The 15,686-nt window shown below is 35.2% G+C and overlaps 1 protein-coding gene across 6 annotated transcripts in view; it reads left to right on the top strand.

Annotated features, from left to right (window-relative positions):
* Positions 1 to 15,686, top strand: part of PDE1A (phosphodiesterase 1A) — a 403,166-nt gene that overhangs the window by 82,443 nt on the left and 305,037 nt on the right. The window contains exons 1-2 of one of the 6 annotated variants that reach the window (XM_074338931.2): positions 5,266 to 5,450; positions 6,190 to 6,300. In XM_074338931.2, the coding sequence (XP_074195032.2) occupies positions 6,200 to 6,300 (101 nt within the window). In that variant the 5' untranslated portion in view covers positions 5,266 to 5,450; positions 6,190 to 6,199. Of the gene's footprint in view, positions 1 to 5,265; positions 5,451 to 5,683; positions 5,966 to 5,990; positions 6,112 to 6,189; positions 6,301 to 15,686 lie in introns of those variants that run through there. The other 5 variants (XM_074338941.2, XM_074338921.2, XM_074338949.2 and 2 more) reach the window with 5 other exon arrangements.

The raw sequence follows: 15,686 nt of genomic DNA, 5'->3' as shown, positions 1-15,686 counted from the left end.
AAAAATCACCAATGACAAATGACCAAATGATGAAATAATAATTAACAATGCTGCCAACTGTGGTCTGTCTTATATATTTTCTCAGATGTACCTTAGAGGCAGGATCTTTATTCTGCCTCCCCCTCCAAGAATGGCCAGTTCCAGGAGGGTCTGGCATTTACTGATATGAATGTTGCCCATCCGGCCGAAGGGCCAATTCATCCAGATAAACAATATCTCCTGTTCTTGCTTGGGACCATCAGCCCAAGGTCGTCCAAAGCCTGGCAACGTGCCTGTCATGTCGTCCCGATATAACTTAGCTACTTCTTCACTTCATCTGCTGATGTGGGCGAAACAGACAGAACAAAGAGGGAATTCTCTCAACCTCTGATCAAGAATTTCTTTAACCCTAAGCTAACCATCACCTCACAACATGGACAGAAAAGCAACCTCATCCCATCTCTACCCTGCTCGGGAGAATGAGTACCAAGAAAGCAATATCATCTCATATATCCCCTGCTTGGGAGAATGAGACCAAAGAGGGAATTTACTCAACCCTGATCACAGCACAGAAATCACCTCACATACAGGAACAGATAAAAGCTAATAGACAAAAGCTCACATCAACCAATGAAATGTTCTTCAACATCTTCCCTACATCCTAATTTTAAAGTTGTATCATTATTTTTGGATCTCATTAGTAAGAATTATAACATATTACACTGACATTTATATAAGAAGTTTACAGTTAAATTTCTATATCTTGATTGATCAACTTCAGATAGCATCATTGAAATCTCCACAATACAAATTGAGACTATCAGTAATCATAAACTTCACTTCCCATCCTCCTGTTTTTCTCCCAATATCTGACAGCTGTACCATCACTTTTATTAAGGTTCAGGTGATTTATACTTGATTCCGTAACTATAATAAAATCATTCGTATTTTGCTTATAGGTTGAACTCTAAAAACTGAAAACCGACAAAACACATTTGATAATATTATAAAGAAATATTATTGATGTAGAACATACTGCATGTTTGGGACCCATTGACAAAGAAATACATATGATTCTTTTTTTCTTGCTTTTTAGATAACTTTACTGAGATATAATTTGCATACCATAAAATCAATCCCTTTTAATTATACAGTTCCAAGATTTTTAGTGTAATCTGTATCATAATCTAGCTTTAGAATATTTTTATCACCCCAGTAAGATCCCTCCATGCCCATTTACAGTTAATCACATTTCCCACCCCTATCTCCAGATAACCACTTTCCAGATAATCAATCTACTTTCTGACTATAGATTTGCCTTTTCTGGCTACTTTCACTTAGAAAAATGATTTTAAGATTTATACATGTTGTTGTAGCATGCATCAATATTTCGTTCTTTTTTTTTTTTAATTTTTATTTATTTATTTATTTTTTAAATTAGTTTCAGGTGCACAAGACAAAGTAAAACTTAGACGTTTATCATTTATATCCCTCACACTGTGTGAACCCCCCTCCCCCCATCCACTATCCCTCTGTACGTTCCCAAAACCTCTCACCTTCCCCTTATCCCCACCCCCCCGCCCTTCTAGCAATATTTCGTTCTTTTTAACTGGCAGATAGTATTCAGTTGTTTTGAAATATCACATTTTGTTAGTCATTGATCAGTTGATGGATATTTGAGTTGTTTCCACTGTTTGGCTATTACGAATAACTTTGCTATGAACATTTATGTGCAGGGCTTTGCGTGGACTTATATTTTTTATTTCTCTTGGGTAGATATCTAGGAAACTTACTTCTGTATTTCTAAACCAGTCTGCTCAATGGAAAAATGTCCCAATTATTGAGAGCATCTAGAGTTTATTTTTCTTATATGTCATCAATTACTTAAATCATTCCATATTTTAGTTTGGTTTACAATCTAACCAAGGCTTTTTTGTTCGGATGTTTTTTTCCCTCTAGAGATTTAAAACAATTTATAAATCAAATATTTCTTAAATACTAAAAAGTGTAAAATATTATCTGTAAACTTGTATATTTACACCCTGCTTAAGAAATAAAACACTTCCAAAACAATTGAAGAACTTTATGGATTTCATCTCAATAGCATCCCCTTCTCTCCTTTCCAGAGATTACCATTATTCAGTGTTTATTATTCCTATTTACTTCTATCAACTCTTAATAACTATATATACTATAGTTCCCAATGGTTAAAAATATAATTATACTGTCAAAATTCATCCTGGAATTGATTTTCTTAACATCATTCTTGAAATTTATCCACATACATAGTGTTTTTTTTTTTTTAACTACAAGTCATACTCGTTCACTTAGAATCCTTTCTTGCTTCATTTCTCTTCCTCATGTCAAACATTTTTGGTTTAGTTTAATTTTTGTGAATGTAACATCTGAAAAATTTCTCAACATATTAATTAGAAAAAAAGTTGTACTCCATTCCCTGAGTTCTATTCAGTTCTCTTCAATGTGATTTATTTTATTTTTATTCTATTAATACCTCTTGCAGACATTAGTTATAAAGTAGAAAATAAAAATGTTTTGGATCTTTGGGGCAGCTGGTTAGCTCAGTTGGTTAGAACGTGGTGCTTTTAACCAAAAGGAAGCTGGTTTGATCCCCACATGGGCCACTGTGAGCTGCGCCCTCCACAACTAGATTGAAACAACTACTTGACTTGGAGCTGATGGGTCCTGGAAAAAAACACTTAAAATAAATTTTAAAAAGTTAAAAAAATGTTTTGGATCTTCTACATCAACAGAAATAACTTTTTAATATTCCCTAAGGTCAAAGACTATCTTGATAAAGAATTTAAATAATAAGCTGTTTTATGTAGCTTATTGTTCACATTTTATTTTATAAAATATTTCATGCAATGATTAAGCATTTTTGTGTATTAAGTGTGTAATCAATATACTTGAGGTTCTTAAATATCAATATATGATAGAATTGACATGGAAAAATCAAAGGACAAGTCAGTTTTAATGGTAAGATACGATTCACTAACACATACCAAAATAGAACAGTCCTCATTCTTTACATTCCAATATGATTGGTAATCTGGCCAATGTAAAGGTTTGAAATTTCATGGCATAATTAGAAAATTATTTGTGGCCTGAAAGGGGTTATAGTCTCAAGGACTTTGGTATCTTGGCTCATAAAATAACAATGGTGGAGTACTTGTTTTTAATGGAGATTTTTCACTGTGATTCATCTTTGGGAGCAGAATTCAGATGTTTGTTGACTATTTCATTAAAGAAAAATCAGGTAAAAGTTTATTAAAGGAGTGTGGCTAGGATTATAAATGAAGTCACAGTAAGGTAAAATTGATACTTTCAGAGCAAAGACTAAGTAATTTTCTGACCACTCTGGTAAAAGCTCATTCGGAATAAGGTTATGATTATGTAAAACTGTCTCCTAGCTAAAGACATTAAATTCAGACCAAGTTCAGGAAATAGCTTGTCGGAGAAGGGAATACTGAAGCTCTACTTGATTTAAGGCCCCCCATCCCCTTTTTTTTAGAAATTGTTTATTTTCTGTCAGCCTTATTTCCATGTTCTCTTTAAGAGTTTGTGGAAGAACAGCTTAGGACCGGTCGGTGGCTGTTCCTTCCCATTCAGCGGCCTGAGCAGGGGCAGCTGAGCTCTCCCTTTTCGGTAGGAAACTGCTGAATAGGCACAGACGCACCTGTGCTTCAGACCGGTCTGTGAGCTTGGGTTGAGTAGCAGTAAATTTGAAGCTGGAAGAGTCCGTTGACCTTGAAATTCCCCCTGATCACAGCCATCTCAGCAGCGGCCTATTTCTTTTCAGTCTCTTCCGCATCTCTGTGCAAATAGAGATCAGGTGTGACCTCCCTCAGGTGCTCACAGGAGATGGTACTGCACATGCGCAGAACTTCCCCAGCCCGCGTCCACCACATCACACATAGGGTGAGCTCCCTTGTTGTTGTGGCGGTGGCGATGCCATGCAGCACAGAGGAGAGTCTGTGTCACACAGAGTGGTAGCCGGTGGGTTAACAGGCCGCCTCTGGGAGAGGCCGGTGGTCAGACCTGGTTCAGTAACGACCGGAGGTCGTGGCTCCCAGACCGCTGCCTGGACCTGGTTAGAGGAGGTTCCAGGAGTGAAGAGGCAGCAGCAAACCTCAGCACAGCTCGCGGCCAGTCTTCCCGGAACATGTGATACTGACATCCGCTGGGTTTACAGTGGCATGAGCTGCCAGCAGAAGATTCTCCCAGGTTCTCTTCTGGTTTACAGGTAATGCCATCACTTTTGTAGATGACTGTTCCTTTTGGAAGTCAAGGTTGGTGCCACCTAAGAGGGTTTCTGCTACGAGTTGAGGATATCCTGCTCCTTTATTTGCAGGACCTCAAGGGCTTTGGACATTGTGAAAGTTTCCCTTTAAGTTGCAACAGGAACCCAGAACAAAATGCTGTGGACCCTTCTGTAGGTAGCACGGTAAAGCTAACCTCTTCTAATTTGTAAATCAGAAGACATTTTGTACAAAATTTTGCAAAGATGCCATATATATGTATATATATACATATATATGTGTATATATACACATATGTATGTATGTATATATATATGTGTGTATATATATACACACATATGATGACTTTTACTACTAGATAGGCATAGTAATTTTATACTTAAACACTACTCCCCAGTTATCTGATAGTGCCTATCTAAAAGGACTGGCTTTAAATCTGGGGAATGTGTCTGTTTCTCAGTTTCCTCAACTGTTAAATGGGACTATTACTTTGTGTACTTTTCGTAAGAATTAAAAAAGTAATACTATTAAGTACTGGGAACAGTGTCTGACACATAGTAAACACTGAATAACGATTAGATATTGTTATTTATCTCCTATCTATGAGTATCTCTACCTTAAACCTCAAGTTAACAGACAAGTTTTCTTGCAGAGAGGAATAAAACTACATCTGGGTTTCCAAACAAACAAGAAGAAATATTGCTTTTAAATATATTTTTCTTAGCAGCTTGTAGATAGATAGAAATAGCTGTTATGGAGCTCATACTCAAGGTCCGTGCTTGTTTTAAAGAAAGCTCACCATGTGTTTGGAGCTTGGCAGATCACTCAGTTCTGATTCCGTTTATGTCCACTTTCTCTCATTTTTCTTCCAAAATGCACAAGCAGCACAGCATCAGTTTCTCTTCCTCTCTCCCTTCTCTCTTTCTCCACACACACACTCTCTCCCTCTCCCCCTCTCCCCCGCTCTCCCGCTCTCCCTCTCCTCCTCTCCCCCTCTCCCTCACCTTCTCTCTCTCTCTCTCTCTCTCTCTCTCTCTCTTTTCTTCAACATGTGCATACAAGCATATGCACTAGTTTCATTTTATTTATTTTTTAATCCCCAAAGGATTCACGGAGCAGGCTGTGTGCTTCTGCTGTATTTTCTGCTGGTTAAACGGGCAGTTACCTACTGTGTGGAGTTGCTAGGAGAAGGTGAATAAGCATGATTACAGCATCATTGATGTGCATATTCTTTTAATAACAACCTGTGGAGCTCTGTCGTCCGTATAGCTCTATATGTTATTTTCTCATTGTCATTACTATTTGTTGCATTTTTTGGTTAGAGCATGATATATTATTTTAACTATTGGTTTCATTGGTTCTAGATCAATTAAGACCAAAAAAAAACAAACAAAAAAAAACAACAAAAAAAATCTCTTGGCATTTAAAACAGACACGTTTTTCTTAGGGTGGTGCTGCTGGTTCCTGCCATCTGTTTTCTTATTACATCCTGCTCTCCTTCGGTTGGTAGAGAGGAATTCAGCTTCTTCTGGTGCGCTAAAGTCATTCACGTTTCTCTTGTGCATAATAGATCTGGTGAACTGTAGGAATTCTGATGTGCTTCAGTGCACAGCACAGTAGGGAATGAGCTGCTTTGGACGAGAGCTGGAGCGCTCAGTTGGTCAGTAGTACAGTAGCAGGCTCACATGTGCGGATGTTTCTGTGAGGTCAGAAGATCTGTTTATACTGCGGTCTGCTTGAGGGGGGTGATATGGTTGCAGTGGATATGCCTGTCAGAGTCCATAGCAATTCTGGCAGAGGCTGTCCTCAGCTTTGTAAATCTGCAACGTTTTGATAGATACGAAATACTACTGTATGTATAACAAATTTGCAGTGGACTGAGGAATGCTTGTTCTAGCTGCTAAAACTGACTGTAACTGTATTGCCCTAGGAGACTCATCATGGGTTCTACTGCTACCGAAATTGAAGAATTGGAAAACACCACTTTCAAGTACCTTATAGGAGAACACACTGAAAAAATGTGGCAACGCCTGAAAGGAATGTGAGTAAGCTCTTTGCTTGGTTCTGTGTTTTTATTTCTTCCCCCAGAATTTGACCATTAACATGTCTAATTGTTGGTACTATCTTACTTTGTGGACTAGTGTTTTCTTTAGAAAGATTTCTCTTAAAAAATAAAACATGTCAGTCTCAGCCAATAACCTGCATATATATATATATATATATAATCACCTGTATGTTTTATGTAATGTAAGGCAACTTTCTGAGAAAAAGAATTCACTTCACTAGTATAATACATAGCTTCTTTTATACTTCTGTATATGTTGTTTAGATATGCAGGAAAGTAACAGGAAATCTGTTTGCCAAGGTACTTGCAGAAATAAAACTTTTTTCAGGTAAATAGAGAGATTACTACTGATACTTATTTCTGTATAATTAGATTTTGAACAAGGAGAAGATTAATATGATAAACAATTATACTCCATTGTTGTTATTCTTTGTCATGATGAAAGATATTAATTTAAGAAAAAATGCATATGTGGTAAAAATACTATCAGCATACTGAATTTATTGGAGAGTTTTGGCTTTAAATTAAACTATTCACTTCTTCAGAGAGTACAAAATAGCTCATGAGATAAAATAGACCTTAGTAAGGTGGGTTAAGAGATGTGCTTATGTCAAGTGTAAAATGTAAGTAGCTGAGTCAAACTTTAATTGAAATTCTATTAACTTTGCTATTTAAACAACATTTAAGTTTTTTTTCTGTGTATGCTACTAATTCCTGTTTGGTGTTCCAGCACATTATGTTTACATGCTTTATTTTAATTGTCATAATTTAAAAATAATTTAAAATTTGGACAAAAATGTGAATATGAATATTTACAGGCAGTTACTTAGCATATTTGCATATTTCAAATGAAAATATATTTACTTTTCTGTGGTAATAGCTGAAGGAATCCTATACCATGCAAAATAAAGATTTTCTAGGATTCATATTTCTAATGCTGTGTTTATATACTATTTTATAAAAATATATCAGTAAATTAAATATTGCAGTTTTGATATCTATGATTTTTTTAAAAGAAAAATTATGTCAAACTTGGTTTAGAGGTAAAAATGCCTTCTACTTTCCTCCATTTGAATGTATTTAATGATGTTTATATATTTAAATAATATTGTCTGTATATTTTCTTACACACGAAGTAATACCTGGCATTAAAGTGCACCAGTATAATAGCACACTAATAATGCAAACAACATTTAACAGACTAACTTTTAAAAAGGAAGCCATCTTTACATCATTTGAATGAATTAGAGAAATATGTTTCCAAGATTCACTGAAGATTTAGAAATTTCTGTTTTTTGGTGATGAGGTTCTCTAGGGAAACAAATAATCATATAAAAGCAAATAGCAACTTATAAAATTAGTTAGTATAGATGAAAATTAAACATTGGCAGCCGTCAGATGATTTGTGTACTAACCTAATAAGTGGATGAACATCTGTACCAGAAAAATTATATTTCATGTCACAACCTGTTTTAGATTCTCTTCTCTTTAATAGAACAGGACATTTTAATTAATTTGTTTGTTTTGCTTGTATTTGTTGTATTTTTCTGTAGTAACTTGAATGTATGAAGAATTATGGTAGTGAAATTATGCATATGTCTTAAAATTGAAAAATGACTGTGTTTACCTAACATTTTAAGGCATAGTTATCTGACTTTCACTTTATCAATTGATCTCAAAGATCAATCTGTCATTTTATTTCAGAAGAAGGTGATAGATTGATTCAACAGTAAAATTTCATGACTTGATATTCAACATGGATATAGGATATAATAATATATGTACATACTAAGTAAATTTTTAATTGTGTCTACATAGAGCCACTGAATGACCATTTAGGGGAAAAAATGACTGATAAAGGTTTTTAAAAATTATTATTATCAAACATTGAAATGACTGATTATTTTCCCATTAAAGAAAGAAGGAATTTGCATTTTGGTACTTTAACTTTTACTTTGACTTAAGACATTTCTAGTATTCTAGGATTGGAATTGTCAAAACAGGAAGCTCTAAATCTAAAATCTGCATGACTAATGACAACCAAATTGTATAATTATGGTCTTTTGTGTAGTCTGCAATCGAAGCAGTGATATACTCCCTATTTCATTGCTGAAATTGTCTGTTCCATTTAAAATGTAATAGTGACTCAGAAAAATTTTTAGCTTATCAAATTTGCTAGTGCTAGAAGTCCACTTTTAAGTATTGACAATTAAAATCTTGATAATTATGAAAGCTATGAAACACTTTTGTAATAATTTTTTTTAGTTTGGTAAAATAGACTCAATGAAAGCCTGTAAATATTTGTTTGGAAAGTGATTTTTTGATCTTTTACTGAATCTAACTTTACAAATGCATTGATTTATTTCAACAGGATATTCTTTCTTGAAGTGGGTTTACAATATGTACATTTTTGAGGTTAAATAAAAGTAGAGACAAAGGTTAAAGTAAAATAAGGTTTATTCAGGTATACCTTAAATATGGAAAACAGAAGCCACTATAGTTAGATATTTACAGAAAATATTTTATGGGCATTATCATATAACATTTTAGAACACTTTTCTGAGTCCATAGAAATGATTTTTAAATTTTGTAACACATGCAAAAATCATTGGTAAGCTAAATTAAAATATTAGTTCTTCTCTACTATGTTGTTGATTTCTTTCACTAAGCTCCTTTTAAATCTCCTTCATATATGAGTAATATTTAATTGGGACACCATATTCAGTGATATGCCAAGAAATCTCTTACTTTTTGGGAAGAAAGGTGAAAGAGTTTCCTTTTCTCATTTCTAATATAGACTTGTATGCTGTATTCTATTAATTTTCTTTTTATAGTTACGGCTTTTTTTTCCTTTATCTTTCTTCAATCCATCGTCTATCACTAATTTGTCACAGTATGATAATTTAGATTCTACACTATGACTCACCATCTATGTTGGTGGTATTATTACCAAATGACTATGCATCACGTTCTTCATAAACTATATTTAAAAGAATCATATTGATAACTTGTTTTCATAAGTAAGAAGTTGTTTAGGACCTGGAAACCACTTGTTATACGTTCTGCCATGTCAACACATGACAAAATTTTTGGCTCAGAAGTTTCCTGTGACTGGGACTTATACCGCTTTTTACATACTAAGAATATTTTTCTAACACTAGTCTTTGCAAAGATTGTTAAGTTTATTGATTCCCATGAGGAAAATCAATGTGAAGATTTTATATTTGTCTTCACTTATGTGCAGTTTTTTATAGTTAATTTCAGAAATAATCCTTTTTTTTTGGTGCCATGGTACTGTCAGTTTTTCCTTCTTTAAATGTAAAAAGAGCTACACAACTATGGATTTTTAAAAAATCAAACTTGTTTAAAACACTGGTGCTGCTTTTTTCAATCTGTGCCACTCTTCTAAGAATTCATTCATTTCCAGAAAATTGACCAAGTAGAAATTCCAGTGAAAGCCACATGGCGTTATAGCAAAAAAGTAAATCAGAATGTTATCTTAATTATTCAATGGAAGAGAGGAAAACTTGAAGTGCTAAAACCATAAACTATTGACAAAAATGTGAAACTCATCACTTCATAGCATTTATTGCCAATTCCTTTAGTTTTTATAAATGTAAGACTAGACTTTGTGAGAATTTCATTAGAAACTAAATAAATGATAATTAATTTTACATGTGTAGACACATACCTCTTATCTCTCCTAATTCAGACAAATGTCCAGATGTTAAGATATGGAATTGTGTATACAACAGTTGAAAGACATAAGCTTTTTTTTCCTCCCTCTTTGATTGGTGTTAAACATGATCTTCAGTAGTGGAAAAATAAAATGTTAAGAAGCATAAAGTGAAGGAGAAAGGAGGAATTGTGTAATAACCCTATAACTAATTTAAATGAGCTATTGTTATTGAAGAGGGCAGTGTGTGGCACTGTTCAGCTGAAGTAGCCCAAACCCTTATCACCAAGACGATGTAGCGGAGATACATATTTGGAATTAAAGTGGCAAAAAGGTAAAACGACAGGAGTTATTAGCACCATATTCCCGAACTGGAATCATATTTTAGGAAGGAGCAACTTTATAGATTAGAAGCAAATCTGATCCTTTTACTTTTCTGCTTCAAACCTTTTAAGCCTTTTAATGCCCTTCCTTCCAAGTTCAGCATTCTTCACAGGATCTCCTTGGATCTGCCCAACTTTTGGAGCTTCCTCTCATGTCTCTCCCTCTGAGGCCCAGGGTTGCCCAAAAGAAAGCTGCTTACCACCCACCTTTGCTCATGTTGTTCTCTCATCCTGATGGAAGCACGCCTTTCTTCTTTTACCTAGGGTTGCTCTTGCTCTTCATGATGCTTTTTGAGATGTGTGGGGATGGTTCTAGTTGTTGCAATGTGTGAGCGTATTTCTGTATTCATTGTGCAAGAGTGGCCAGGCATGACTGATGTCCTCCAGAGCTGGGACATTCCTTTATCAGGAAAAATTGTCTTACTCAAAATGCTAATAAGGACCCTGTTACCAAATCATAAAGACCTCTTCTTAAGTTTTTCTTGTAAAGAAAATCCTTCCTGACCCTCCATACTAGGTTAGTTTCCTATATTTGACTCATAAAGTAACCTGGACTTCCCTTTGCATAAAGTACCTTTCTACTGAACCACAAGCTACTGAGGGCAAGAGCATGTTCGTTGTGTTTGCTTTTGGGTCCCTAGCACCTTGCACAGTACCTGGTGCACAGGAGAAAGTGCAAGAAATACCTTTTAATCAGCCAATGAATGAATGCAATTCGGAATCTTATACTAGCTCTAACTACAAAATGAGAAGATCTGTTAGGCTGCCAAAATAGGGCCTAAAGCAGGTTGGAGGAGTGGAGATAGATTCACAGCTAGCACAGGGTAGAGATGATGGAAGAAAGCACTGTTTGTTTATCGTCTAATAGTGGTCAGAATTTTCCAGATATAACATATTTGTATTGTTTTCTAAAAATTGCCAGAAGTTGATATTCTAAATTGGTTAAATAGCCAGTATATGGTGGAACTTGGATTTAGACACAGATCTGCTTCCAAAACAAAAAAGAGGACGTCCTCAGAGTACTTACCCAGAAAGATCATCAGAAAAGGATCTAAATTCTTCTTAAAACTTAGTCCATGGGCCTTGTGGTAGGCAGACTATTTGTACCTGATCGCCCCCCCCCCCCCCCGCCCCAGACATGTCCACGTCCTAATCCCTAGAACCTGTGAAGGTGTTACCTTACATGTCAAAGGGGAATTAAGGTAGCAGATGGAGTTAAGTTTGTTAATCGGATGAACTTAAAATGCAGAGATTTGCCTGGATTACTCAGGTGGGACCAGTGTAATCACAGGGGTTCTTAAAAGTGGAAGAGGGTGGCAGAATTCAGAGTGCTGTGGTGTGAGAAAGACTCGTGTTGTCTTTGCCAACATTGAAGATGGAGGAAACAGGCTATGAGGCAAGGATTGTGGGCAAACTCTGGAAGCTTGAAGAACCAAGAAAATAGATTCTCTCTTTAGAACCTCCAAAAAGAATGCAACCCTGCCAATATCTGATTTTAGCTCAATGAAACTAGCATCAAATTTTTGACCAAAAGAACTGAAAATATTACACTTGTGTTGTTTCAGGCTGCCAAGTTTGTGGTAAATTTGTTGCAGCAGCAATAAGAAACTCATACATGGCTTCTGTAACAGAAAACAGTGCTAAATCAACATGACCGTTCCTCCTATATTCCTATTCTCTCTCTCTCTCTCTCTCTCTCTCTCTCTCTCTCTCTCTCTCTCTCTCTCACATACACACACACATACATACATACATACATACATACATGTATACATACATACATACAATGCCTGGAGGTGGGGCCAGCCTAGGTCACTCTATGGCAAATTGGAGTAGACATTCTTTATTCTTAGGCATTTAATAACTCACTGTCTTCCATCTGACCGTGGCTTACATGCCCACAAATATCTGGTCTGAGCAATTTGCTTACCAAGTGCTGATATTGAGAGTATGTAGTGGATTCATTTTAAATGTCAAAGAAGAATGTTATACAATTTTTCTTAAAATCTGTTGATAAATTTCAATTCTGTTCTCATATTGTTGAGGATGTGATAGTCTTGATGGATTAATCAGGCAAATTAGTTTAAAAATACTGCCTTTTAGTCATAACATTAATTTGGAGAAAATCACCTCACAAAAGCTATTCTAGTGTATAAATATAATCATAATATAAATCTCAGTCCTTGTATAACATTATGTTATGGTTTATAGAATAGACATTGTTGAGGTGAAATACCTTAGAGATTGAAAAACATGACGTCTAGAATCAGTTAGGTGTTTTCTAATACCATCTGTCCTTCAGTTGAATGATCATGCAATGTCTATTAACTTTTCTAAACTTCACTTTCCTTGTTTGTAAAATACAATTATTTCACTTATCATTTATTCACTCATGCAACAAATAGCCACTGATTGTGTGCTATGTTAGGCACTATTTTCAGCACAAGAGATTACTTTCTAGTAGAGGAAACAAATAACAAAAAAGTGAATTATAAATAATAAGTTAATATGGAGTAAGAAGTGACCTGAAGAAAATGCACCAGGTGCTATGATCAGGAGTTACTTGGGGAAGGTATTTCGGGTAGTCAGGAATGATTTATCTTTGAAGGTGACTTTTCCACTGAATAGACAAAAATTGATACCTACCTGTTAGGAACTTGGGGTGAAAGGGGGGTGGGTAATGAATGGCAGCTCTAATCCAAGTTCAGGATTAAGTGAGGGATAGATTTTTGGAGTCCAGTTAGTAAAGATAAAAATGTCAGCTTTATTGATGACTAAGCTTGTATTGAGGATAAGATTTTGGTATGTAGCTAAATAAACCAGAATACCTCTGACTTGAGCTTACCCTCCAAAACTGCAGACTTTCCCAGCAGGGGATAAAATTTCCCCTCCTAAATTTACCTTATGGCCCTTACCAGATGCAACTGTTTTCCACAAGCAGAAAATCCCTTTCCGACCCCCTGAAAATATCAGCTTGTACTCCCAGGTCTAATTCCTTCTCCACAAGTCACCAATCAAATGTTGCTCCACCTTCTCTGGGAAAGAACGTGAAAAATGGCAAAGAGAGTCCTGGAAGGCTTTTCCTATGGAATGTCCTTCCACTTAGAAGGAAGCATTAGGATCTGGGAATCTGGATATTGCCCAAATCAAGATAGTGAAAATTAAATAAAATAATGTATATGAGAAATATAACACTACCTGGCACACAGTAAGCTCTCAAAATATTGTAATCATTAATAGTCCCATAATCTTATTCATCCTTGTGTATTTCAACTCTGCTGTTTAACAGTTACATGATGTTCTCCAAGATGATTGTTTTTTGGATCCCTTAGTTTTCTCACCTATAAAATGGAAATGGTATCATTATCCACCTCATAGGTGTTGAGAAGATTAAGTGAACTAATGCTTGTAAACTGCTTAGAACAGTGTCCAGAATTCAAGAAGTTCTAGCAGTTATGGTTATTACTACTATAATATGCAAAAGAAGAATTCCTTTTTTTTTTTTTTAAAGTAATTTTCTTATTATAATCAATGGAAAGAGGAGAGTTGTCAGGATAAGTTTCTTTTTATTAAGTGGAAGTGGTTTCATCCAGATCCCCAGGTTTCTCTTTACCAGTATTTCCTTGGGGTGAGAGGGAGATTTGCATGAGAAAAAGCTGAGGAAGGGAAGTGGGCTCGCCTTGAGAGTTTCGCTGATAGAAGAATTGTTTGGAAGGACTCAGCATCTTTAGTTCAGCATGGTGTGGTGGTCTTAGGATAACATTTACGTCCCTATAGTCATGTACGACCCAGGGCTAGTCTTATTTTCTGAATCACTCTGCTTGAAAATCATTCATTAGGTCTTCTGTTATCTCAGTCTATGTCTGTTTCACAAATGCAGTTGCTTTCCAGGTAATTGCTGTCATGTCCCATAGTCCTTCCTTTTGCAGATTCATTTTAGAAAAATACTAAATTACCATTATGTTATTAGATTGTGTCCTTTATTCTGACAATTCAATCATCTAATCAAATGTAAATATTTGAGCAATTCTGATTCCCATCCCAAGGGACTGTGTGATAAGTCTTTTAAATATGAAAGGAACTGTTCATCAACATAATTGAACAGTTGATAGTGTTAAAGACTCGGGAGAGTCATAGTATATTCCAAATATCTGGTCTGAGCAAGTATTAGGCATGAGTAACTATTTATTATTAAGGAAAGACATAAAAATAATAATAGATCAAGAGAAGCATATAAATGAAATATTACTACCCTTTTGGTTTTTCCTTTAAGCTATGCTTTCCTGAAGTTGTTTAAAGAGATTATATTTTATTTTGTATTTTATAAAATGTTTAAAAAATTTTTTTATTAAATTAAGCTCAGAAAATGTTCAATGTGGATAATTTCTGGTAGGCAAAATTTTTGTACTTATAGCTATTCAAATTATGAGTCATAAAAAAGTAATAAAATCTCTAAGTATAATGTCTACAAGGCAAGAAAACAGAGGCCAGCCTCAAACCCTGCATAAATGTGGAGGGTCAAAGGATTCTTGGAATTTTGTACATGAATCAGGTCCTTGATAACTTAGAAGAAAATCAAAATTGATTTCTTATTGGAAAAAACAACAGTATGTTGACAGGTACACTTAAAACTGGACTTCCTAAGACTTGGTTCAAAATAAACTGCATTTGGAACAAGATACGAAAAAAAAATGAACAACTTGGGCATCAATCACATTTTTGATTAGCTAAAACTATGTTAAATCACCTCATAATTGGATCATAGTAGTAATCATACTTTATAGTAATTTGTTTGTCCTGTATAATTCCTAAAAGATTTTCACTTTGATTTGTGTGCTTCAGCATAATCATCCCCAGTTTTTCTGGTGAGAAAACTGAGCCTCAGAGACTGTCGATGTCTTGACCAGTGTTTCCCCATCAGTAAGGGGAGGGCCAGATTCCCAGGCCCGTACTTATTCCATTTAATACAACACTCACTAGAAAACCTGACATTTCAGGAGTTCAAACCCGTTCTCTTGTTTTGATTATTCCATAATCCTGCCATCTGTTTTCCTAGTTCTGCATCTTCACAGCAGAATACTAAGGGGAGTTATCACTTGGCATATGCTTCAGATATCAGAAACTCTCCAGTTTTATTTCTCGCCTTCTCTAGACATGCACTACAATTACTCCTTTTATTAATTTATTTAAACAATGATTAAGCTACTATTTGCAATTGAATTTGACTTTTCCTAAACCTTCTTGCTGCTTCAGAACTTGGACCCTTGCAAAATTATTCTAATTTATTTGGCCTCTGGTTCCCA

The sequence above is a fragment of the Rhinolophus sinicus genome, chromosome 17 (genome assembly GCF_057876585.1).
Source record: "Rhinolophus sinicus isolate RSI-liver-muscle chromosome 17, RSI-T2T, whole genome shotgun sequence".
NCBI classification, from domain to species: domain Eukaryota; kingdom Metazoa; phylum Chordata; class Mammalia; order Chiroptera; family Rhinolophidae; genus Rhinolophus; species Rhinolophus sinicus.
Note: the sequence above shows the minus strand (reverse complement) of the source record. Positions and strands in the feature narration are given on the sequence as shown.